General features: G+C 43.2%; 1 protein-coding gene across 2 annotated transcripts in view; it reads right to left on the minus strand.

Moving 5' to 3' along the window:
- Window positions 1-9,497: 9,497 nt before the first annotated feature.
- FUT10 (fucosyltransferase 10) overlaps window positions 9,498-24,908 on the minus strand; it is a 76,806-nt gene continuing 61,395 nt past the window's right edge. Inside the window, exons 4-5 of one of the 2 annotated variants that reach the window (XM_004021766.6) lie at window positions 19,820-20,655; window positions 9,498-11,846 (exon numbers count right to left, since the gene is read on the minus strand). In XM_004021766.6, the coding sequence (XP_004021815.2) occupies window positions 11,622-11,846; window positions 19,820-20,655 (1,061 nt within the window). In that variant the 3' untranslated portion in view covers window positions 9,498-11,621. Of the gene's footprint in view, window positions 13,191-19,819; window positions 20,656-24,908 lie in introns of both variants that reach the window. The other variant, XM_042241454.2, reaches the window with a different exon arrangement.

Here is a 24,908-nt window from a genome sequence, read left to right on the forward strand (position 1 = left end):
GCTGCGATGAACACTGGGGTACACGTGTCTCTTTCAATTCTGGTTTCCTTGGTGTGTATGCCCAGCAATGGGATTGCTGGGTCTTATGGCAGTTCTATTTCCAGTTTTTAAGGAATCTCTACACTGTCCTCCATAGTGGCTGTACTAGTTTGCATTCCCACCAACAGTGTTACGAGGGTTCCCTTTTCTCCACATCCTCTCCAGCATTTATCGTTTGTAGACTTTTTGATGGCAGCCATTCTGAGCAGAGAGAAATGGTACCTCATTGTGGTTTTGATTTGCATTTCTCTGATAATGAGTGATGTTGAGCATCTTTTCATGTGTTTGTTTGCCATCTGTCTTCTTTGGAGAAATGTCTGTTTAGTTCTTTGGCCCATTTTCTCATTGGGTCATTTATTTTTCTGGAATTGAGCTACATGAGCTGCTTGTATATTTTGGGGATTAATTGTCAGTTGCTTCATTTGCTATTATTTTCTCCCATTCTGAAGGCTGTCTTTTCACCTTGCTTATAGTTTCCTTCATTGTGCAAAAGCTTTTAATTGGGTTCCATTTGTTTATTTTTGGTTTTATTTCCATTACTCTGGGAGGTGGGTCAGAGGATCTTGCTGTCAGAGTCAGAGATTTATGTCAGAGAGTGTTCTGCCTATGTTTTCCTCTCTAAGAGTTTTATAGTTTCTGGTCTTACATTTAGAACTTGAATCCATTTTGAGTTTATTTTTGTGTATGGTGTTAGAAAGTGTTCTAGTTTCATTCCTTTACAGGTGGTTGACGAGTTTTCCCAGCACCACTTGTTAAAGAGATTGTCTTTTCTCCATTGTATATTCTTGGCTCCTTTGTCAAAGATAAGGTGTCCATAGGTGCATGGATTTATTTCTGGGCTTTCTATTTTGTTCTACTGATTTATATTTCTGCCAAGACATTTTGACCCCTGATAGAGTGCGATTTCTCCATAAAATCTAAAATTACAGTACATATCTGCACTTAAAAGGCACATATGTCTTCAAAGGACTTCTTGAATACTTTATCCAACTTTCTGACACCTAGCAATACAATCTATTCTTCAACAAACATTTATCAAAAGCCAGATGATTTTCAGGTGTCCCTTCCCCTGGACCTGTCACCATCTGTACAGAAACAAGAGGACCGATCTAGGCTTTTCCACCCTCTAAGAACAAGGTTGATCTCTGCAACCAGCACTTTGAACTGACACCCAACTTCCTTTTTCAAATGTGCTAAAGAAAACAGTGTATACTGCTTGGTTGCATTTTCTGTGATTGGTTATTCTGTGATTGGTCTTTTTAATGTTCCCTTGATTCTCCAAATATTGCCTACCTCTGGGTGTTCTTTGGAAGGAATGATGCTGAAGCTGAAACTCCACTACTTTGGCCACCTCATGTGAAGAGTTGACTCACTGGAAAAAACCCTGATGCTGGGAGGGACGGGGGGCAGGAGGAGAAGAGGACGACAGAGGGTGAGATGGCTGGATGGCATCACCGACTTGATGGACCTGAGTTTGAGTGAACTCCGGGAGATGGTGATGGACAGGGAGGCCTGGCGTGCTGCAATTCATGGGGTCGCAAAGAGTTGGATATGACTGAGCAACTGAACTGAACTGAATTGAACTGATATACATATATGTTCACCAGCAGCAATAAGACTTGGCAGATTAATTATTCAAATTAATTATCTCGGCTTACCTTTAATTTCTATTTTAAAGGCCAATGTCTTGAATTAGAAGTATCAGCACACGAAAACACTGCCAACATTTATTGCAAATTTTAAATGGAAAATGTTTTAAATTCAAACATATTTGTAGATGTTCATAATTTAACTCACTCATAAGCAAGTTTTAAATGAAGAACATGCTACTTATAAATCATTAACTTTGCCAATATGTGTGTATAAACAGTATTCAAATTCATAAATGAGATTCATTCATTGAGTTTTCTTAGGCACTAGGGATATATACAAAAACACCATTTGATCTTAGAGATACTTAGTCTGCAGGAGGCAAACATGTAAAATGATTATACAGGAAGTCCTTTATAGACATTGTAGGATAGGTTTTTCCCATCTGACTTTTCTCCTTCTGATGTCAGATGCCTATCAGACTAGGATGAGAGAAGGGAACAGAAGGCAGATGATATTTTAGCAGGACAATCTACAGAACATGCTTATGGAGTTACAGATGCTACATAGTCCAGAACATCAGGGAAGCCTCTTTTCCTCCAGCTGGGATGGCATCCAGCTGATGGCTTGGCAGTGCAAGGACACTCACCTGCAGAGAAGAAACAGGGCCCTGAGTGTGGAACAAAAAGTAAAGATGCTAAGTCTCAGACCAGTTGAGAGAAACCAGAGAGGAAGATCCTAATGAAATGTCACAGGAGGGACTCGCATAGATCACTTCCTCACTGAAACTCTTAAATAAGCTAGAAGGTAGACCCAAAGATCGAAGACTCTTCAGTGTGTTCTTCCTCATTCCCTGCAGGTATAGGGATGGGCATACATGTAGTATGAGCTTAACCTGTCAACTGTTAAGACCAGCTGGGGAATGGGTTGTCCTGTTCCCTCCTCTTCTACACTGGAGGGTAATCTTGGTGATTACAAGGGGAAATGTGCATTGTGCAATGAAGGGAAAGAAGAGACAGTAATAGTAATCTTTGAGGGTATTAGGGAAGGCTTCATGAGGAAGTCACTTGAGCTGAGGGTTGAAGCGTAAGTAGGGATTCATCAAATTGATATTGGAGCAGAGGAAACAAAACAGTGTATACAAAGATGCAGAAGTGAGGAGAAAGCATGGAGTGTTTAGACAACATATAGTTAGTTTGGTACAACAGAGCACAGGGGCATATTAACAGGTGAGACGTTAAGAGGTGAGCTTGGAAAGTCAAGTAAGGGCTGTATCAGAAGAGTCTGTATCCCAAAGGGAATGAGGGGTTATGAAAGGATATTAAGCTACAGAGTGTTTGATTTACAAGAAAAAAGTTTCTCTTGAAAGAAAGGCCCCAAAGTGAGCAGACTACAAAGCTGACACCATCTAAATAAATTGGGGAAAGGTTATGCAAGGGTCATTTGAGCTTCCAGATGGAAGGATGTGGGGCGTGACCTTGGAAGAGATCCGTGGAGTGCCTGAATTTGGGGGGAGTAGACTGTGGTTGGTGGGGTGCTCCACAAAACAGTGGCAGAAGGAAGGGACTGATGCGAATACGATAAAGGAATAGATCACTAAGTGGGAAGTGTTGCTATGCAGAGAGGGGGCAAGGAAGGAAGAGAGAGGATGCTCAGATGTGTAGTTTCAGTGATCTGACAGACAGGTTTATGAGGAAAGATCTTGATTTCCATTTCATTAAGATCAAGGGGCCGGAGCCGCAGCATGCAGGCAAAAACTGTACTGAAGGAGCAGGACAGGAAAACTCACAAAGTCATCAAACAGCATTTAGTGCTCAGCCATGAAACAGAATCGTGCCATTCTGAAGCTCTTTGGGGGTTTGTATGTCATCTAGCTTTGCTTCATTTTACATAAGAAGGAACTGGGGTTTGTATGAGGTAAAATGCTTTGTTCAGGGTCACAAAGGTAGTTAATAGCGAAGGGAACGCTAGATACAAGCCAGGACCCATGATCTAGGATGGCTCTGTCCTGGGCTATTCCATCAGTGGGACTCAAACATAAAAGGCATCCTACACCACAAAAAAAGGATCCCACTGATGTCCTACTGGAGTGAAGCCATATATTTCTTCCTCTTAGTTACTGTCTTGTGCAGGGCTCATCAAAGAGCCATATGACCCTAAGAGCTTGTAGAAAGCTTTACAAGTCAAAACCACCTGCCACCCTCTGCGATTTTAGAAGTGAAAGGAATATGCTTAGATCTAGAGGTGCGCCACCATGACTGAAAACAGAGGAGGCATTTTTTTTTCATCAACAAGACATATATACCTACAAAGCAGGGGTTTTTTTGTATCTCTGCACACCACAAAGGCATCCTCTGACAGATCAAATGAACATGTCACAAGTCAGTGAAAATTAAGAAAGAGGAGGTGTAGAGAAGGTATCGAACAATTTATCAAGCCACACACCATTTTTCCATTTTTATTTTCCTCTATATTTCTTACAAAACAAACTCATATAAGCATACTTTTATTTATAATGAGAAAAGAGACCAAATGTTGACTTCCTTGGTGAGTACTGAACAGATGGAACCAGAAGCATCAAGGGGAGAGGAAATAGAGACAAACATGGTTGTCATGGTTTCCTTGAGCTGCAGTAAACACAGGGACCCCAGTGGACAATGAAAGCCCCCGTTGGGAAAAACCACATGTCGCTCTTTTCTTCCTTAGATAATTGCCAGGCTCACTTAGAAGATCTGAAGTCCACAGGAGATGAGAAAACAAGCAATGCTGTCACTCATCTCTGGCTATTCTCAAATTATATCTACACTGAAACCACCCTCCCATCCCATATAACAGGCATCAAACAATTAATGACCATCTCAGATTAATCAGTTATCCCACTGGGCAATGCCCTGCAGAAATCTGTGACACATTAAATGCAAGACGTGAGGGGAGCTGGGCACTACCCGAGACCACACTCTCTGTTTCACTGGGAAGCAGTAAGCCCTGATGCAGAGAACAGCATCATGAAAGATCTGCACGTCCTGGTGACTTGGTCAAGGTCCCAGACTTAGAGCCACTTTCCAGTCATCTCCAAATTATCCTAAACCCACCTCCACTGTCTTCTAGGTAATATGTGAATCGTATGAGAGCTTGATATATCTGCATGGCCCAACTACACGCCCATAGTTTGTTTACAGGGGTGCTAGAAAAGGAGAGAATGGGAGTGGAGAGGGACCCCTTCTCAACTGCTTTCTTTGAGGTTCAAATCAAAGTCTAGCGCCATGAAGACTGTCTCCACGTGATGGCAAACCGTCAAACGTCAGAAACATTCAAATGTTTGGCTGAACGCACGCGTTTTGTCTGGAGGTTCTGATCAAGTTGACATGAGGTCTTTTCCAAGGACATCGCAGAGGCTGCCAGCACTGAGGTCAGACTGCTTCAGCCCTGAGTTCTGCAGCAGCCCCCCTCCCGCACCTGCCAAGACAGACTCTTCCCAGTCCACAGGAGATTAGGGTTGTTTTCTCCTAAAGATGCCCATGAATAACCAGTTTGTTCCAGGCTTCTGCAAGGTGAGCAGATTCCCTTGTCAAGGGAAGGAACGTAGGCTGTGTAGGGAACACTGATTCTGGGGTGATGGGTGCTGAGATAGATGCCAGGTGCTCGAGCCAGCAACATGGACAGGAGGAGGAAGCGGGGTTCACCTTGGCTCAGCTGCATGTCCTCAGAAGCCAAGAAGAGCAGTTTTTAGACTGTTGAAATTTATCTCTCTCGTGAGTCTGTCCCCAAAGCCCAAAGCCTGCAACATCTCATTTCCTGTTTGGGGATTTCCTGAAATCAAAACGGAGATCCTGGCCTCTGTAAAGAAACCTGTAGAAAGGCTTTTTCTCTGGAACTAGGACCATGTGCGGCAGCCTCAGCGTACAGTTTGGCCTCACCAGCCTGATGCTCTTTCACCATCTCCTCTGAAACTGCACGCACCACCTCTCCCTCATTGCCCATACCCTCTGTTCCTGGTCGTCTGCATTCCCCTTCACTTTTTGAAAATGTGAGAGCTTCTTATAAAATTTAGTTGGAGGTACTGCTTTTCCAAAAGATGGGGGCAGAATTTGGGGGAAGCCATATTATCCCTTATAATTGCAAAACTAAAGGAAATTTTGGATAAGCCTCAAATTAGAAAGCATAGCCTTGATGAATGGTACCTTTGTAAACACATCATTATTTTGGTGAGCTTTGCTCTGTCAGTTCTCACAACAGGAAAGAGAAAGGACTCATGTCAACAGAGTTGCATGAGTCTCTTCTAACAAATCAGGCACAATACCAGCAAACTGAGGCCTTCCCAAAGATGGGAGTAAGTTTTGAGGCCAACATATGAGCTTTCCTGCAGACTTCCTAGGTGGCTCAGTGGTAAAGAATCCACCTGCCAATGCAGGAGACATGGGTCTGCTCCCTTTGTCAGGAAGATCCGCTAGAGAAAGAAATGGCAGCCCACTCCAGTATTCTTGCCTGGGAAACCCCAGGGTCAGAGGAGCCTGGTGGGCTACATCCATGGAGTGGCAAAGAGTCAGACACGACTTAGTGACTGAACAATAACACAATGAGATTTCCCAAGTGTTTCATTTCCCAATACACACAAAGCAAATAGATTATAACTCCAATATCGCAAGAACATTTCTGAAGAGGAAACAGATTGACTTATAAGAATGACGCAAGCTCCTCTCCACTAGTCAAGAATTCCATACCTATTTTAAAGGCTATAAGGGTAGAACTAGATTTTTCCACATCAGTGGGGAAAGGGACATTTTCTTCTCTTCAAAGCCACTGGAAAGAATTGCAGTGAAGAACTGTAAAGGACAAAGAACCTCTTTGTCCTGCCATGGGAGAAGACAGAGTATGCAAAAAGAATGTGGACACACAATCTTGGGTTTCAAGTTGGATCTGTCACTTCTTAGGGACACAGTATTAATAAGCCATGTATATAATTACTATGTCCCGCCTCACTAGCTTAGGTGAAGTAAAAGCACATGTCTTTTAAAATGAGCTTCCACCTTCTTCATCTCAAAAATGTTTTTTTCTCAAGGGAACCCTCCTACATTGCTGATGTAGCCACTACTATAGAAACCAGTATGGGGGTTCCTCAAACTACAAATAGAGGTGCCATATGATCTTGCAATCCGACTTCTGGACATATATTCAGATTTAAAAAAATAATTTGAAAAGATACATGTACTCATATTCACAGCAGTGCTACTGACAATAGCCAAGACATGGAAACAACGTAAATGTCCACTAACAGCTGAAGAGATAAAGAAGATGTAAGATGTTTTATAAATATATGCATACATATATATATACACACACATACACACACACACACACACGCACACACACACACACAGAGTATTACTCAGCCATGAAAAAGAATGAAATACTGCCATTTGCAGGACCATGGGTGGACCTAGAGATCATCATATTAACCAAAGCAAGTCAGAGAAAGACAAATACCATATGATATGACTTATATGTGGAATTTAAACATGACACAGATGAACTTATGCAGAAGACAGAAACAGACTCACAGACACAGAGAACAGACTTGGCTGCCACGAAGGAGGGGATGGAGGAGAGATGGATTCAGAGTTTGGGATAAGCAGATGCAAACTATTATATATAGGATGGATAAACAACAAGGCCCTACTGTAGAGCCCAGAGAACTATATTCAATATCCTGTAACAAACCATAATGGAAAAGAATATGAAAAAGAATATATATGTATAACCGAGTCACTTGGTTACACAGCAGAAATTAACATGAATTGTAAACCAACTATAGTTCAATTAAAGAAAAAAGATTATCAAAATATATTTCCAATGGCATCCCTAGAGTTACTGCAAAAACAAACAAACAAACCAAGGAAGGGGTGTCAGAGAAGACGTGTTTCATTTTCTTCTTTCCACTTCATCACCTCCAGGCTAAAGACATACTGAAGCTGAGAGGTTAGACCATGAAAACAGGAAGTAGAATCCGTGATTATACTATACTACTCAAAGATGTTCATCTAAGTGACCTGCAGTCTTTCAGACTAGCAGATATTATTATTTCAGTGGTGAAATGGGTCTTCTTATGAATGGTGTATGAGTACCATACGCAATGACTGAATGCAGCTTGGAAGGTAAAACTTTGTCAGGTGCTGCAACTAAGTAAATACTGACTTGCCCCAGACCCTGTCCTGCAGGTGAACAGATGGAGTTCAGCCTCACCGCAGGACCGCTTGCCCAGTGAGCTCACTCCTGTTAACTGCCATTCCCAAGTCAGTTCTTACTCTTGCTGGAAATCACACAATGTCAACGGGACAAATGCTTCCTCTTCTAGGAAACAGGAATAAAACAATGGAGTAAAAAACGAAAAGAACAGAGAAAGGATTTGCTTCCAGACTTCCCAACTCACTCCAAAGTCGAACCTTCAGTACTTTGAACCATCCTGTCAATACAGCACATTTAATACACTCCTATCCATACAATCCGTTTATACCACATCTCATGTTTCAAATAGAGTAGCAGAAATTCAGGAAGTAAACTCCATCTCATGGGGCTCTAACAGAATAAAGGAACAAAAACCTCCTGGAAGTGATCTGTATTTTCTTAAGGCGTTTCTATTTTCATCCACTCCTAGAATTAGCAGGTAAGCTCTAATGGTAGCAAGGGTTTTATCAGTTTCACTCACTGCTGTAGACTCTTGGCCCAGAATAATTTCTGGCACATATTAAGTGCACAATAAAAAAAATAGAGTAAAGTAATAAATTCCAGGCAGCCTGACATTCTGCTGCTGCTGCTGCTGCTAAGTCGCTTCAGTTGTGTCTGACTCTGTGCGACCCCATGGACTGCAGCCCACCAGGCTCTTCCATCCAGGGATTTTCCAGGCAAGAGTACTGGAGTGGGGTGCCATTGCCTTCTCCACTGAGTGACCCAAATAATGATTTCCTCAATATATTTTAAAAATATTTTTCTTGTTTTTTAAACATTTTTTAAAAATTTCCCAGTTGAAAAAAAAACAAAGGCTTTATTTCCCACATGGAAAGCTCTGATTACCTTTTATCTCACCTCAGTTTTTAAGTGACAGTCATTTTTAAAATATCCATTGTAAGCTCTACTTTCACTGGTGGAACTCTTTGACCAAAAAAAAAATTATTTAAAATAAATGCCTATCTCTCTAGAATATAATACTACTGCTTTCTTCCTTTGAGTCATAAAAACAAAGAAATAAACTAAAAACACCTTTACACACCATCATCTCTGTTGCCATTCAATGTCAGAAGTAACATCTGTTAGCCTCCTAAGCAAAGTCTCCCACATCAGGAAGGTGTCAAGTTCAAAATGGTGGAAACTCACTTTCAAAATTTGAATGTGGTATATATATGCAAGGGGATATTTCTCAGCCATTAAAAAGAAAGAAATCATGCCATCTGCAGCACTGAGGATGGACCTAGAGATTGTCAAACTGAGCGAAGCAAATCAGACAGAGACAGAGAAACATTATATGCTATCTCTTATATGAGGAATCTAAAGAGAAATTATACAAATGAAGTTATTTCATCTGAAAGCTGAAGTTTTATCATTGGCAACAAAGTCTATCAGGTCTCTTAAAGTGACAGGCTCACTACATTCCCATGAAGATGACGGACAAAAATCCATCACTGAACAACCACAGTTTGCCAGACACTCTTTTAAGCAAAAATGCTTTTCCATGGAAAAGTTCAGTTCACAACTCGAACCATCACACAAGTGCTTTTCTTTGAGATTCCTGTTGTGTGCATTGGTGTACAGCAAATGTGTATAAACATACGCCCCATTTTGTCACACAGAGTATGAAAAAGACATATACTCAAAGGTCAAGGTTTTATAAAATTAGTCATTTTTATTACTTCATCAAGAACACCATTAAGTAAACTTGCTCTATCGTAGTTTACTCTGTATATACGAGAAGCGATTTATGTGAGGCTCCTGGGATAATGCCCTTGCTTTAAAACCATTAATGTCACTTGCTACCTGCATTGATGGTATCTAAAATCTTTAATTACCTACTCAATCAGTTTTTTTTTTTAATTAAGGATTTTGTAATAGTAAAGTTCCAAGTATTCCTAATGGCCTATTGCGGCTGGCTGTATAACTTCCCAAGCTTATTTACTTATTTATTTATTTGTCTGTTTTAAAGTATCTGTCTACTTATTTTTACTCTTCGGCTGCGTGGCACATAGGACCAGGGACTGAGCCTGCACCCTTTGCACTGGAAGTGCAGAGCGGAACCACTGGACCACCAGGGAAATTCCAGGAACACAAACCTACTTAATTATCACAACAACAACTGCACAGATAGCAAACATGACACAGGAGCAAACCAAAGCTTTAGAAGACCAAGTGACCTGGCCAGGGTGATGAAGATGGCACATTGAAGAGGGGCACTGTAACCAGGTTTTTCTTCCTCTGGAGTCACAGCTCATCATTCCATATTCCCTCTGAGTTTCTCAAGCATTTCCATTTCTGTAATCAGAAGGAACTCAATACCTATGACGTTAGAATTATGTGTTCTTCTTAGGCACAAAAACGAAGGCCCAGGGTGGTCAAGAGCTTTGTTCAAAATCATATTTAGTTAATGGCAGAGCTGGGATGGAAAGAACCCAGTCCTAGGCGAGAAGCCCTGTGACGCCTCTTGCCTCTAAAAGAATGTTCTGGTTTCATCCTTATTTCTCTGGCAGAGCCAGAGACAGACCTGCGAACAGGAGATGCCCTTGGCAGGCACCGAAAGACACCGGCCTGTGATAAATGGGCAGCTGGTGCCAAGGATGCCTTCCTCAGCTTCCTCCTTGTACCACGTCAGGCACATGAGTACCAGGACCCTTCCTGTCCTCTGCAACTTACGTCTTTCCACTACAAAGCCAGCACACGGCAAGTGGCAACAGGCTCGAGTGTCATCTAGAAGACTTCCCAGGCTCTCAAGAAAAGAGAATGGGAGCTCATGTTTTCTCCCTGTCTTTCATGAAGCTCCAGCAGAAGCTCCAGACAAGACAGTTGAAACTCCTTTGTGACAGGGTCAGAAATGAAGGGGGATGCTCCCAAAATGAAGGGCTGCCCACCACAGGTTGTACATCACCCTAAGACAAGTCAGATTCCACACCACGGGAGTTCTGGCAGGCACGTACTCTCACCATGATGCAAACACACGGACCACCCAGCCCAGCTCATAGGATTCGAGGTACTATTCTGCTCAGTGGAACATGGGACCTCGGGGAACAACTCATTGCTCAAAACATCCAAGGAGGAGGCATGACTTCATGAGAGGAACAGGGGAGGATATAGGGCAAAGTGATGATAAGAAAGGCAGGAGGGGTGGCTGACAGCATGGGGGAGACAGGGATGTACTACGTACTATAGACTTGAAGCAACAGCGGATCAATGCCACGCAGCCTTCACGACACACTCGCGCCCCTGGAAATCAACAGATGGCACCTCTCACTGCCAAGTTCTAATGCATTTCCCATTCACGCTCAGCGTCAGGACACCGGGCTTGCCAAATACCCACTGATGCAGACAGCGAGGGGAGTGGAAGAACCCGCAGCTATACACCTCTGCCTTCTTTGCAAGACCTCGTTCCTCGCAGCAAGGAAAACATTCACTCTGCAGCAGATGAATTTCCACACAGGACGGCAAGGACACGCACCCAGACATGCACTCTGAAGGTGACTAGTATTTGGTAAGAAATGTTAAGCTCACTCAGGTTTTTCCATAAGATGGTATGGAAAAACCTAAACAAACTTTTTGGCCAACCCAATACTTGCTTTTCTTTAGTATAAAAAATAGAGAAGCGACCTCTAAGGGTAATTCATATCTATCATTGGACAGAGCTCACTTGAGTACTGCAGCCATTTATTCTCATCCTAATGGATCGTCAACAGAGCAGCTATTATATTCAAACAGCAAGGCAATCTAGAAAGTAAAACCCTAATACCTTTTGGATATTAGTCCTTGAATACTAGGGCCCAAAACTCCTGAGTTGAAAAGTTTTGATTCCTATCAACCAGCCACCTGAGTGCCTGGGCTTCTTTCTTGGATTGCTGGAAGCTTGGTATCCACATCTCTCGCAAAGAGCGCCGACGTGGGGCCAGGGGTGAGAAAGCGAACACTGTAGGCTCTGGACAGCTCAGGTGGGTAACGTCTGCCTGCCATCTTTTGGGTGGTAAGCCCTGCATTGAGAGAAAGAGGGAAGAATGAAAAATGCAAGTTAGCACAAGTCTCATGTTCCCTAAGTACCTAAAGCAAGTACCTTCACTCCATGAAGTCTCCATAGTCACACTGCTGAAGAGTTAAAAGGAGAAAGTATCTAACATTTATTGAGAATATCCTGTGCACTAATGGGCTTTCCAGGTGGCTCCGAGGTAAAGAATTCGCCTGCCAATGCAGGAGATGCAGGAGGCGTGGGTCGGGAAGATCCCCTGGAAGAGGAAATGGTAACCTACTCCAGCACTCTTGCCTGAGAAATCCCATGGACAGAGAGGCCTGGGGGGCTACAGTCTATGGAGTCTCAGAGTCAGGCATGACAGTGACTGGGCGCACAGAACACACTTGGATTAGAAACTCTGCTCGGTGGGCTTCACAGATGCTCTCATTCAATCCTCCAACCCACTCACGCCCAAGTACATTCTTATGGAATTTTAGAACACAGAGGAAAAGGAAGAGACTTTACAAACTCCCTAAGAGGGAAAGGTCAATTCGGAAGGTCAGAAGTTAGGATGGTTTTGGATTTCTGGACAGTAACACTGGAAGTTAAAAAGCAGTGGTGAAAGTCACTGATGAGTATTAACACTAGTAAGTACAACTTTAAAGAGAAAAAAAAAAAAAGTTGCATAGCCTCAAAATATCTCCCCCCATATATTTACTAACTATTGTGGTGGTTTCAACATATGTCCAGGGATTTCCCTGGTGGTCCAGCGGCTAAGACTCCATTCCCAACGCAAGAGACTTGGGTTCAATCCCTGATCAGGGAACTAAACCCCACTTGCCATAACTAAAGATCCTGCATGCTGCAATGAAGATCAAAGACCCCACATGCAGCAACTAGGACCCAGGGCAGCCAAATAATTAATTAATAAAAAATATATATATATATCCTCAAATTAGTTTATATTCCTCCCCCAAGGAGGTGAAGCTTAATTCCCTTCTCTTTGACTGTGGGCTGCATTTGCTGACTCACTCAGTGGAAAAAGAAAATTAGTGACTTCACAGAGGAAAAACCTAGCAGACACCACCTTAAGCAGGTGATTAAGAGAGCATCACCAGTAACACATCATGCTGATATCACTCATCCTCTGATACGATGCAATGAGAAGGTCCTTTTCACCTCTGTGCTCTTATTCCCCCAAATCCAAAACCCAAGTGTCAACATAAGAAAACATCAGAGAAACTCTATAGAGGGACATTCTGCAGAATATTGACCAATCTTCTTCAAAAATGTCAGCACAACTGTCACAAACTGAAGGCGTCTGAGGCGACATGAGGAGCAACTACCATCTGGTATCCCGGATCTGATCCTGGAACAGACAAAGGATGTGAGTGGAGAAGCTGGAGAAATAGGACTCAAGTCTGTATTGCAGTTCATTGTAGTATTAACAGTCAATATTGGTTTCTCAGTGTTGACACATGTGCATGGTTATGTACAATATTAACATTAGAACAGAATTCTGGCACTCTGCACTTTGCAACCCTTCTATCAATCCGTAATCCTTTCAGAAGTTTAAAAAAAAATTTTTTTTAAAGAAAGCCAATAACGAAATGCCTTCAAAATTCTAAAAAAAAAAAAAAAAACAAACAAAACTAATGTCCATTTTAGTAGTTTACATTCAGCTAAACTACAGCTTAAATGTTAGACTCAAATAAAGACATTTCAGACACCCCCCCATACATCCTTTGTCAAGAAGCTATATGAGGGTCAGTTCAGTTGAGTTGCTCAGTCGTGTCCGACTCTTTGTGACCCCATGGACTGCAGCATACCAGGCTTCCCTGTCCATCACCAACTCCTGGAGCTTGCTCAAACTCATGTCCATCAAATCGGTGATGCCATCCAACCATCTCATCCTCTGTCGTCCCTTTCTCCTCCTGCCTTCGATCTTTCCCAGCATCACGGTCTTTTCCAATGAGTCAGTTCTACACATCAGGTGGCCAAAGTATTGGCGCTTCAGCTTCAGCATCAGTCCTTCCAATGAATAGTCAGGACTGATTTCCTTTACAATTGACTGGTTCGATCTCCTTGCAGTCCAAGGGACTTTCAAGAGTCTTCTCCAATACCACAGTTCAAAAGCATCAATTCTTCGGCACTCAGCTTTCTTTATAGTCCAACTCTCACATCCATGCATGACTACTGGAAAAACCATAGCTTTGACTAGATGGACTTTTGTTAACAAAGTAATGTCTCTGCTTTTTAATACGCTCTCTAGGTTGGTCATAGCTTTTCTTCCAAGCAGCAAGAGTCTGTTAATTTCATGGCTGCAGTCACCATCTGCAGTGATTTTGGAGCCTCCCAAAAATAAAGTCTCTCACTGTTTCCATTGTTCCCCATCTATTTCCCATGAAGTGATGGGACCAGATGCCATGATCTTCGTTTTTTGAATGTTGACTTGTAAGCCAGCTTTTTCACTCTCCTCTTTCACTTTTATCAAGAGGCTCTTTACTTCTTCTTCACTTTCTGCCATTAGGGTGGTGTCATCTACATATCTGTGGTTACTGATATTTCCCCCAGCGATCTTGATTCCAGCTTGTGCTTCATCCAGCCCAGCATTTTGCATGCTATACTCTGCATATCAGTTAAATAAGCAGGGTGACAATATACAGCCTTGATGTATTCCTTTCCCTATTTGGAACCAGTCTGTTGTTCCATGTCCAGTTCTAACCGTTGTTTCTTGACCTGCATACAGATTTCTCAGGAGGCAGGTCAGGTGATCTGGTATTCACATCTCTTGAAGAATTTTCCACAGTTTGTTATGATCCACACAGTCAGAGGCTTTGGTGTAATCAATAAAGCAGAAGTAGATGTTTTTCTGGAATTCTCTTGCTTTTTCGAAGATCCAACGGATGTTGGCAATTTGATCTCTGGTTCCTCTGCCTTTTCTAAATCCACCTTGAACACCTGGAAGTTCACGGTTCATGTACCTTTGAAGTCTGGCTTGGAGAATTTTGAGCATTACTTTGCTTGTGTATGAGATGAGTGCAATTGTGCAGTAGTTTGAACATTCTTTGGCATTGCCTTTCTTTGGAATTGAAACGAAAATTGACCTTTTCCAGTCCTGTGGCCACTGCTGAATTTTCCAAATTTGCTGGCATATTGAGTACAGCACTTTCATAGCATCATCTTTTAGGATGAGGGTACAATCAGCCAAATAAAAAGAAAGTGAAGAGAAAAGGAGAAAAACATACAAGAAACAGAGGTGTCAACATAAAAGAAAAAGACAGTAAAGGCAATTCCCAAAATGCTAGGGAAGGGAGATCTCAGAGTGGTCTCTACACAGTGTAGAGGGCAACCAGATGTACCTAACACATGTCACAAGGCTCCAGGAGAGATTTATTCAACAAGATGAAATGACTTGAATGCCTGGTATAGCTGAACATCTTCAAGGAGGTTTAAGCAATCAACAAGGATTGAATTCGTTATGTAAAAGTATAAAATAAACAAGAAATAAGATAATTATTAACTCAAGGGAAACCAAAAGCTGTACAGGTAAGGGAAATAAATCATAGTATGTACTAAACGGTTCATTTCTACATAAGTTACATGATCATATAAACAGTGGATATAAAAAAAATTGTGTATGAGAGCATGTTATTTAGAAACGTTGAGTAATAACCAAAATAATTTGTTAAGTATGGTGGTAAGTGGCTTCCCAGGTGGCGTCAGTGGTACAGAATCTGCCGGCCAACGCAGGAGACGCAGAAGATGTGGGATTCGATCCCTGAGTTGGGAAAATCCCTTGGAGGAGGGCATGGTAGCCCACTCCAGTATTCTTGCCTGGGAAATCCCATGGACAGAGCCACCTGGTGGGCTTCAGTCCGTGGGGCTTCAGGGAGTCAGACATGATTGAGTACAGCACATGGCTGGTGGTAAGTGGCTGCCTTCTAGGGAAGGAGAAAAGAGAAAAGAAGTAGAAGATTGTTTTGTTTTACTAACTTTGCAGAATTAATTGATACGCAGAACTAATTGATAACCTATGTACCTATATATCTCTTTCTTAAAAATTTTTTTTTATCTTTTGGCTATACCACGTGGCATGTGGGATCTCAGTTCCTCAACCAGGGGAAAAACCCACGCCCTCTGCATTGGAAGCAGTCTTAACCACTGAACCACCCGGGAAGTCCTAAAAAAATTTTTAATGGACAGGGAGGCCTGGCGTGCTGCGATTCATGGGGTCGCAAAGAGTCAGACACAACTGAGCGACTGAACTGAACTGAACTGAAGATATTAGAGTTGATAATAGTCAGGTTTGCAATGATTACTCTTCATCCATACCAAATTTAGAAAGAAGAGCAGAAAAGCCAATCTGAAATATACTAGAGATGTTTAGCCTGTAAAAGAGATGACTTTGAGTGAACATAAGGCTTGTTTTGAAGCATCTAAAGAGATTACAAGCAGAAGAGTGAACTAACTTGTTTGGTAGAGCATGAAGGATAGGGTTGCCTAAATTCCTTCTTCTCGATAACTACTCACAGATGGTCATGGAGTTGGCTTCCAAGAGCCTGGAACAAGTGTAAGGATTCTTTACCAAGACAAAACTGAGCACAGAAAACCAGAACAGGAATCCAAATGGCAAACCACAAGAAAACGCTAAGACTTTCAATCTGGGGAGTCTAAATGCCCACCCAGGGACGTCCCTGATGGACCAGCGGCTAAGACTCTATGCTCCTGGGTTTGACCCCTGATCAGGGACTAGATGTCACATGCCACAATTAAAGGTTCCACATGCCAGAATGAAGATCCTTCTTGCATGCTCCAACTAAGACCCGGCACTGCCAAATAAATACCAACTCAGAGTTCAAAGGGTTAGATGCAGGCTCAAATTTCGGGTTACTACAGCCAGAGTTCATGATTGGGGACAGCCTGTATTTGGAGCAAAACCAGAATTAAATAAGGAGGACCCCAATCGATTACTACAAAACAGCTTTGGAAAGGCCATTGCTCATCTTTCCTGACTGATGGTCACATATGCAAAGCTGTATCTCCCTGCATTAGAGTTAGAAGTGGGTAGCTAAGAAAGAACCATAGAAGGGGAAGTCTTGGTTCAATACAAAGACCGGTATAACTGTAGAAATTTAACACAAGATAAGATTTGCTACCCTAAAAAATGGTGAAATCACCAGCTCTGGAAATGTAACATAAATTAGCAGATGACTTGGTCGTGATATTTGAAACACCAGTTTCATCTGAACTGACCACACAACCGTCAGTGGCCTTCCCAACCCTAACCTTGTGTAACTGTCTACATGAGAAAGTCAGTAGTAATACCCTCTTTCCCTGCCTGCCCACCTGAGAGTTCTTCCAATGGTGTAGGATAAAGTTCCACTTAAGGTGACATCACAGAGAAAGGAATCTTGTGAAATGGACTCTTTTAGCTCTAGTGTTCGTCCAGAAATGTCTCACAGCGCGACCTGAAGAAAGTGTGTCCGATGAAATAGTTACGACATGTTTAGTAGTAACTAACTTCCAGCATCCCGAATTGCCTTTCCAGCTGAAGTCCTAGACAGAAAAACAAGCCGTTCCTAAACTACAATTAAAAAATATTTTGCTTCCAAGGAGAACATGGCTCCTACTTTAACAATAAGGAAAAAGTCAGATGATCTACAGATTCATAACTCTTCTTGAGTTCATCAGGGAACCGAGATCACACAACAACCAAGTGACCTGAATCCCAAAGTGACATGTTCGTCTCAGGAAAGATGGACACAGGATCAACTTCACCTTTTGCAGAACACAGGAGGAGGTGGCTACCACAAAGTAGGTAACAAGAAATCAACTAAAATTTTAACAAATCCTTATAAGTATGGGCCACCATGTTAGTTTGGAATAGCTGGGTTACACCAAAAAAGAGGTCAAACTCACTCAAAAGCTCTTTTCTTTTTTAAAAAAATATTTATTATTTATTTGGCAACATTGGGTCTTAGTTGCATGCAGGGGGCACATGGGCTTAGCTGCTCCACAGAATGTGGGATCTTAGTTCCCAGACCAGGGACTGAACCCACATCCTTGGCATTGCAAGGCAGATTTTTAACCACTGAACCACCAGGGAAGTCCCCAAAGCTTTTTCCATGCACCTCCATCAGATGCCCAGGAAGAGACTGGGGCCAGGGCAGAATACTGGAAACAGCCTCCTTCTTTGGCTCAGGGCAGGGAGGGGAATGTCAGGAAGCCCCTTCCATCTCCCCAGAACCTTCCCTCACAAGGAGAAAAAGCCTTATGACACTGAAGAAGCAGGAGCAAACCTTTCATCTTCAGATCCAAGGGATGAAAATCTACCACTCCTCCATGCAAAATTCACCTGTCTCATGGTCTGGGGGGAGGCTGGAAATGAATCCGGACCTAGGATCCCACCATGATACCAGAAGTCACCTACCCCTGAAGGGACACAGAACTCTCTTCCATCCAAACCAACCACAGATACAAGGCAGAGTCTGGCTTGAAGGAGAGGCAAGAACACTGAGAAAGCTTCACTCCTGAGTTCCAGGAATGCAAAAACCTGCCTAAGCCTGATGCTGCCGAGAAAACAAAGAACCCACCCTGCCCACACCACAAGCCAGTCGCTGAGCAACAAGCCACAGCAGTTTACTGCCGACGGAGAAGCAAGAGAAGGGAGACCTCCTCTGTGACTCGGCAATACAGGACCTGCCAAAAGCTGAGGGTAAGGGAGAAAGGCTGAGAAAAACCACTTAGTGCCAGGTCCCACTGTAAGTACAGGTAACTACCATAGTTAATACTGATGATGTTTAACCATTGATTATTGTAATTATAAATACTGGAATAATTTGAAGCTGTAGAGCACTAAACCTAACAGTAACAACACAAACCTTTCTTTTTTCTTTTTTTTTAGCCACAACCCGTGGCATGTGGGGTCTCAGTTCCCTGACCAGGGATGGAATTTTCACCTCTGTAATGGAAGGCAGAGTCTTACACATTGGACTACCAGAAAAGTTGTGCAAACCCAAATTAAGGTCAGCTCTTGAGGTGGCGCTAGTGGTAAATTGGCACTAGTGCTTGCCAATGCAGGAGACACAGGTTTGATCCCTGAGTTGGAAAGATCCCCTGGAGGCAGGCACGGCAACCCACTCCTGGAATCTTGCCTGGAGAATCCCATGGACAAGGGGAGCCTGGCCTATGGCCCACAGGGTCACAAAAGGTCAGACACAACTGAAGTGATTCGGCACTTGACTAGACCAACTTAACTGGCGTTAGATTCTCACAGGAGCGTGAACCCTACTGCGAACTGCACCTGCGAGGGATCTAGGCTGGGTGCTCCTTATAAGAATCTAATGCCTGATGATCTGAGGTGGAGCTGAAGCGGTGCTGCTACCCCTGGGGAGTGGCTGCCACTGTCTCTAGTTACCCTGAGATGTTTTCTAGTTGCAGGAAAACAAGCTCATGGCTCCTGATTCTGCATTATGGTGAGTTGTATGATTATTTTATTATATATTACAATGCAGTAATAATTGCAATAAAGGGCACAATAAATATAATGCACTTGAGTCTTCCCAAAACATTCCCCTCACTGTCCCCTGGTCCATAGAAAAATTGTCTTCCGTGAAACTGGTTGCTAGTGCGAAAAGGCTGGGGACCACTGGGCTGAAGGACTGAAAATGTGGATGAGATTCAGAACTTGCCATTTAAAAAATTTTTTTGGCCTTCATGCCTCCGCTGCAGCTTCTGTGCATCACTGCCCAGCACCTGTAGTGTGGTAACCTCCAGAAGAAAGAGTAAAGGAGAATTTAGAGCCTTCAGGACAGACTAGTAAACTTCATGGCAGTCCTCAAATAGAAATGAAATATCCATCCTTCTCGCAGAGCCTGGCCTCTCTGATAAAAGTGAGGACCAGTGATGGGGCAGCTGCAACAGAAGAATGCGGAGCAGCAGAGAACATCAAGACGGCCATACCAGCACCTCTCTGCGAAACCTGGACCCACTTACCTTCTCCTGGAGCCTAATGTTATCCCACACCTTGCTGCACACCATACACTCAAATGCGTCAATGTGGCTGTCCTGCTTAACGTCCTGCACCCCCCATTTCCGTTCCCTGAGTGCGGTGAGAAGTCGCTGATTGGAGATTTCACCCTCCAGCTTCCATTCTATGTAGGCCTGGTAGCGTCTGTCATCCTGATCCAGCGCTCTGATGTAACTCGCCAGCTCTCTAGGGTGAGAAAATTCTGATACCATGATAGCACTTCTATTGCTTGGAAGCCAGTCTGCAATGTTGGGGGATCCATAATACACAGGGACGACCCCCAGTTTCAGAGGTCTCCAGAACTTCTCAGTGATGTAATCGTCACACACCGCATTCTCAAAAGCAAGGATAAACTTATACTGGGCAAGGATCCTGTAAAAGCCATCGGCGTCCATAGAGGCTGGATTGCTCAACCGTGGAGGGAGAGGTTTGTTTCGCAGACACTCGCCGTAGGAATCGACCTCAATGTATGTCATCAGCTCTCGAATATAGGTGTCCCTGTCTGAGGGCGGGTCACAGTCGGACTGTACGTACACCAGCGGGGCGAGGCTCTTCCGGAGGTGGTTTTTGGACCGCAAGGGGACCAGGTATCGGAGTGACGTCAGGACTTCCGTGCCCTCCAAGAACTGGGTGGTTAGTGGCAGGTGGGAGTGCCGGCTGAAGGTGGCGGTGTAGTTGAACAAGGTGATGACTGGCTGGTGAAAGAGCTTATAATTATTTTTTGGAGACTCTTCGTGAAAAAGGGCCCAGTCGTGATGGGCTTTCCGAGGCAGAGGTAAGCTATCTATGCTAAAGTCAGTACCTAGGAGAAAAAAAGACAATGTTAGTATGTCCAGAAGAATTCTGGTGTTTCAGTTTGAGTCACCTGGGAAGACTAATACACAGAAGAGCTTGAGGCTATAAATAAGAAGCCTGTTACAGTGCCTGCAAAATGCCTGGCAGTTAGACTTCCCTGGTGGTGCAGTGGATAAGAATCCCCACCTTCCCATGCAGTGGACATGGGATCCATCCCTGGTCCGGAAAGATCCCACATGGCGTGAAGCATCTAAGCCCACATGCCACAAATACTGAGCCTGAGCTCTAGAACCTGGGAGGCACAGCTCCTGAAGCCCATTGCCCCAGAGCCTGTGCATCACGACGGGAGAAGCCACTGCAATGAGAAGCCCGCACACCCCAGCTAGAGAGTAGCCTGTGCTCACTGCAACCAGAGAAAAGCCCACACACAGCAACACAGACCCAGCACAGCCAAAAATAAATACATGAAGAAATAATTTTTTAAGTGCCCAACGGTCAAAATCATGAAGCTTTCACCCTAGAAACTGCTCATAGGGAGGGTCACCAAGGAAAGGGACCCTCCCTCTCGTTTCATGAAAAGAGAAATGGGAGGAAGTGTCCTAGTCTGGTTCTAAAGGATTTATTTCACTGCCTCCTGCAACTGAGTTTTTCTTTCCAGAGGCATTACCCAAAGAGGGAAGGAGAAACGAAGAGAGAGACAATTCTTAAAAAAGAAAAGAAAAAGGAAGCCAAAAAGGGGAAAGAAAACCAGCTTGGCAGATTGATTAAATGGAAAAGAAAAAAAAGGAAAGTATGCAAAAGTAGCCAGAACAAATACACGGGAGAGATTTTTTTTTTAATCCAAAATGATCGATTTTCAACAAAGTGCAGTGAATCAGTCTTAGTCAAAACGGTAGATAAGAGGCTTTTAAAGACTTAAGAGCTGATAATAGCACTATGTTACAGATTGCTGAAGGATGAATGTGAAATAACAAGCACATCATGAAATAAAGAAGGCATAACAGGATTATAATTGTGAGTGATTCTAGCTTCCAGAGGATTAATTGGGGAAAACTTTGAAACATGATAATGTGCAGACAGAAATGATGGATGTGGTAAACCATTGTTTCCTGACTGTGGGTGGAGACCCAATCAGGAAGAAGTAATTTCCATAACTGAGAAAGAAGAATTAAGACAATATCACAATACATAACACAATTTCTAAGGTGTTCCAGACACTGATGATATTTTGGCCCAGTGACTTGATTTTTTTTTTAATGCAAGAAAATGGTATACACACACACAAAAAAATCCATCTTCTAGCATCCACTGGGGAAAAAACACACCAAATAAATTCTTCCAGAAAAAATGAGACATATTCTCTGGCAGAATTCATAAAAATCAACTATGTAATGCCAGTGCACATCCTCTCAAATAAACACATACTCTTTGGTGCAAACAGTACATCAATGAGAAATCAATTAATCAAGAAAGGCTTTTAAACAATTAAAGATCAAAGAAGTTTATGCTGGAGGACGTATACTGAGCCCAGAGAAACTGCTGAAGGTTATGTATTACTGTCTTGATAATAGGCTTTTATTCTCAGTGAGAAGGAATGAAAGACCAGCATCTAAAAATGGTCATGTCTTGGTTTACTTGGCATTTACTGCCCAAGTCCTTTAGAAGCAAAAAGAATACTCAGGGGACTTCCCTGGTGGTCCAGTGGTTAAGAATCCACCTTCCAGTACCCCAATGTTCATCGCAGCACTGTTTATAATAGCCAGGACATGGAAACAACCTAGATGTCCATCAGCAGATGAATGGATAAGAAAGCTGTGGTACATATACACAATGGAGTATTACTCAGCCGTTAAAAAGAATTCATTTGAATCAGTTCTGATGAGACGGATGAAACTGGAGCCGATTATACAGAGTGAAGTAAGCCAGAAAGAAAAACACCAATACAGTATACTAACACATATATATGGAATTTAGAAAGATGGCAATGACGACCCTGTATGCAAGACAGGAAAAAAGACACAGATGTGTATAACGGACTTTTGGACTCAGAGGGAGAGGAAGAGGGTGGGATGATTTGGGAGAATGGCATTCTAACATGTATACTATCATGTAAGAATTGAATCGCCAGTCTATGTCTGACGCAGGATACAGCATGCTTGGGGCTGGTGCATGGGGATGACCCACAGAGATGTTATGGGGAGTGAGGTGGGAGGGGGGTTCATGTTTGGGAACACATGTAAGAATTAAAGATTTTAAAATTAAAAAAAAAAAAAAAAAAAAGGAATCCACCTTCCAGAGCAGGGCACTCAGGTCCGTCCCTGGCTGGGGAACTAAGATCCCACACACAGCAGGGCAACTAAGCCCTTGCTGAAACCGCTGAGCCCAAGCACCAAAACTAGAGAGGAGTGCACGTGACACAACCCAGACCCGATGTAAACAGACAAGAAGAATACGCACACACGCCTGAACTGTATCGGCACAGAGTCGGACGGCCAGCAATGGTTAACAGACAAACATCGGACATGAAAGAGAACTTGAGAACAAAGGCAATTTACTGCACTGAACTGGCAGCTGCTCACAAAGGTTCTAAGTTGGTCAAGTGGCCAGTGATGGGCACTGAACCAATAAATGTGAGTTAGAACATAAAGCTTCCACAGAAAGCAGAGCAGAGAATCAAGGCCATTTTCCTGGGAGAGGAAGATTCAGAGTCCAAGCCACAGGCCTAGAGGGCAGGGATCCAGATGTACGATTAGAGGCTGGAGGCGATATGGTTAAGATGAAAGCGGGTCCAGAATTAGCGATCAGGCACCAGTGCTCTGAGAGAGGCACTCAGATGCCAGGGGCTGTCCGCTGCTGGTGCCTGGCACACGGGCGACTCTTAATCACCTCACCCTGCAGTCACCACGGCAAAGATCCAAACTGCTGAGCAAGGAAGCAGAAAGACACCACTAGGGCTTCAGAGCGTGCAGGGGGCCTGACTCTCATCACTGCTTGTCTACATCTGTAAAGTATAAGAGGAAGTAAACATGTTGAGACCTCGTCACAGCCAATATCTAAGTCTGTGTGCTGGTAATAAGAATGAGACTTATTCTTATGAAACTGGGACCAGTTATAATGAGCTTCTCACTCCTTTTAACTAGGAGGTGAGGGCTTCCAGGCTCATTATACCTTGCATTATACCACACACACACACCGCATTGAAATAAGTTGTGTGTGTGTATTTTTTTTTATCAGATTCTTCCTAACTAAAATTCTCTGAGGAAGATTAAAAAATATATGTCATCTTGCCCAGCAAGCTCCTCCCCTAAACTTACAGCTTACACTCAAGAAATCTTAAGTTACAACCATAACAAACCTAAAATACGTCTCTGAGGATATTACAACCGACAATGCGAGTGGCGGTATTGAGCAATTTCTCAAAGGTACTTGGATGTGGGTTGGGCTTCCCAGGTGGCGCTAGTGGTAAAGAACCTGCCTGCCAATGCAGGAAACGTAAGAGACTCAGGTTCGATCCCTGGGTAGGGAAGATCCCCTGGAGGAGGGCATGGCAACCCACTCCAGTACTCTTTCCTGGAGAATCCTATGGACAGAGGAGCCTGGCAGGCTACAGTCCATGGGGTCACAAGAGTCAGATACAACTGAAGCAACTTAGCAGGCACACACGCACTGGAGGTGGGTCAGGAAACAGCTGAGTTATTTAGCTCTGACTCCAGGGCAACGCCCACTGTAACAAGAGTTGGAACCGGGGTATTCAAAGAAAAGAAAATCAACTGAACTATGATAAGTCTATACAAATGTGACTAACTTACGTGTGACCAGTTCAGGAGTTTTGTACAGCCATGTTCACAGGCTCTTACAGGTAACAACTTCGGATTCAAACTTCCATTTCTCTGGGTTATTTTGTGTTTCCTGAATACTGACTAATTCATTCATCCCTTTATTAGCTGACAAATAGATCTTCAACACTAAAGTGCACTGTAAAGGAAATCACAACTGGAAGCACAAAAGGAATACAATTCATGCTGGCAAATGGTGCTTCCGCCTCAGACAGGAAGGGGAGGCGGACACCGCCACAGCACAGATGAACCTTGGGGACGTCGTGCTGAGTTCAGTGATGTAAGTCAGTCACCAAAAAAAAAAAAAAAGACTGTGTGATTCCTCTTGGCTAAGGTCCCTAGAATAGTCAAATCCAAACGGTGCTAGGATGCTGATGATGGGGACTGAATCTGAAAAGGCAGAGAAGCAGGGTGATCATCCTTT

The sequence above is a fragment of the Ovis aries genome, chromosome 26, assembly GCF_016772045.2.
Source record: "Ovis aries strain OAR_USU_Benz2616 breed Rambouillet chromosome 26, ARS-UI_Ramb_v3.0, whole genome shotgun sequence".
Taxonomy (NCBI): domain Eukaryota; kingdom Metazoa; phylum Chordata; class Mammalia; order Artiodactyla; family Bovidae; genus Ovis; species Ovis aries.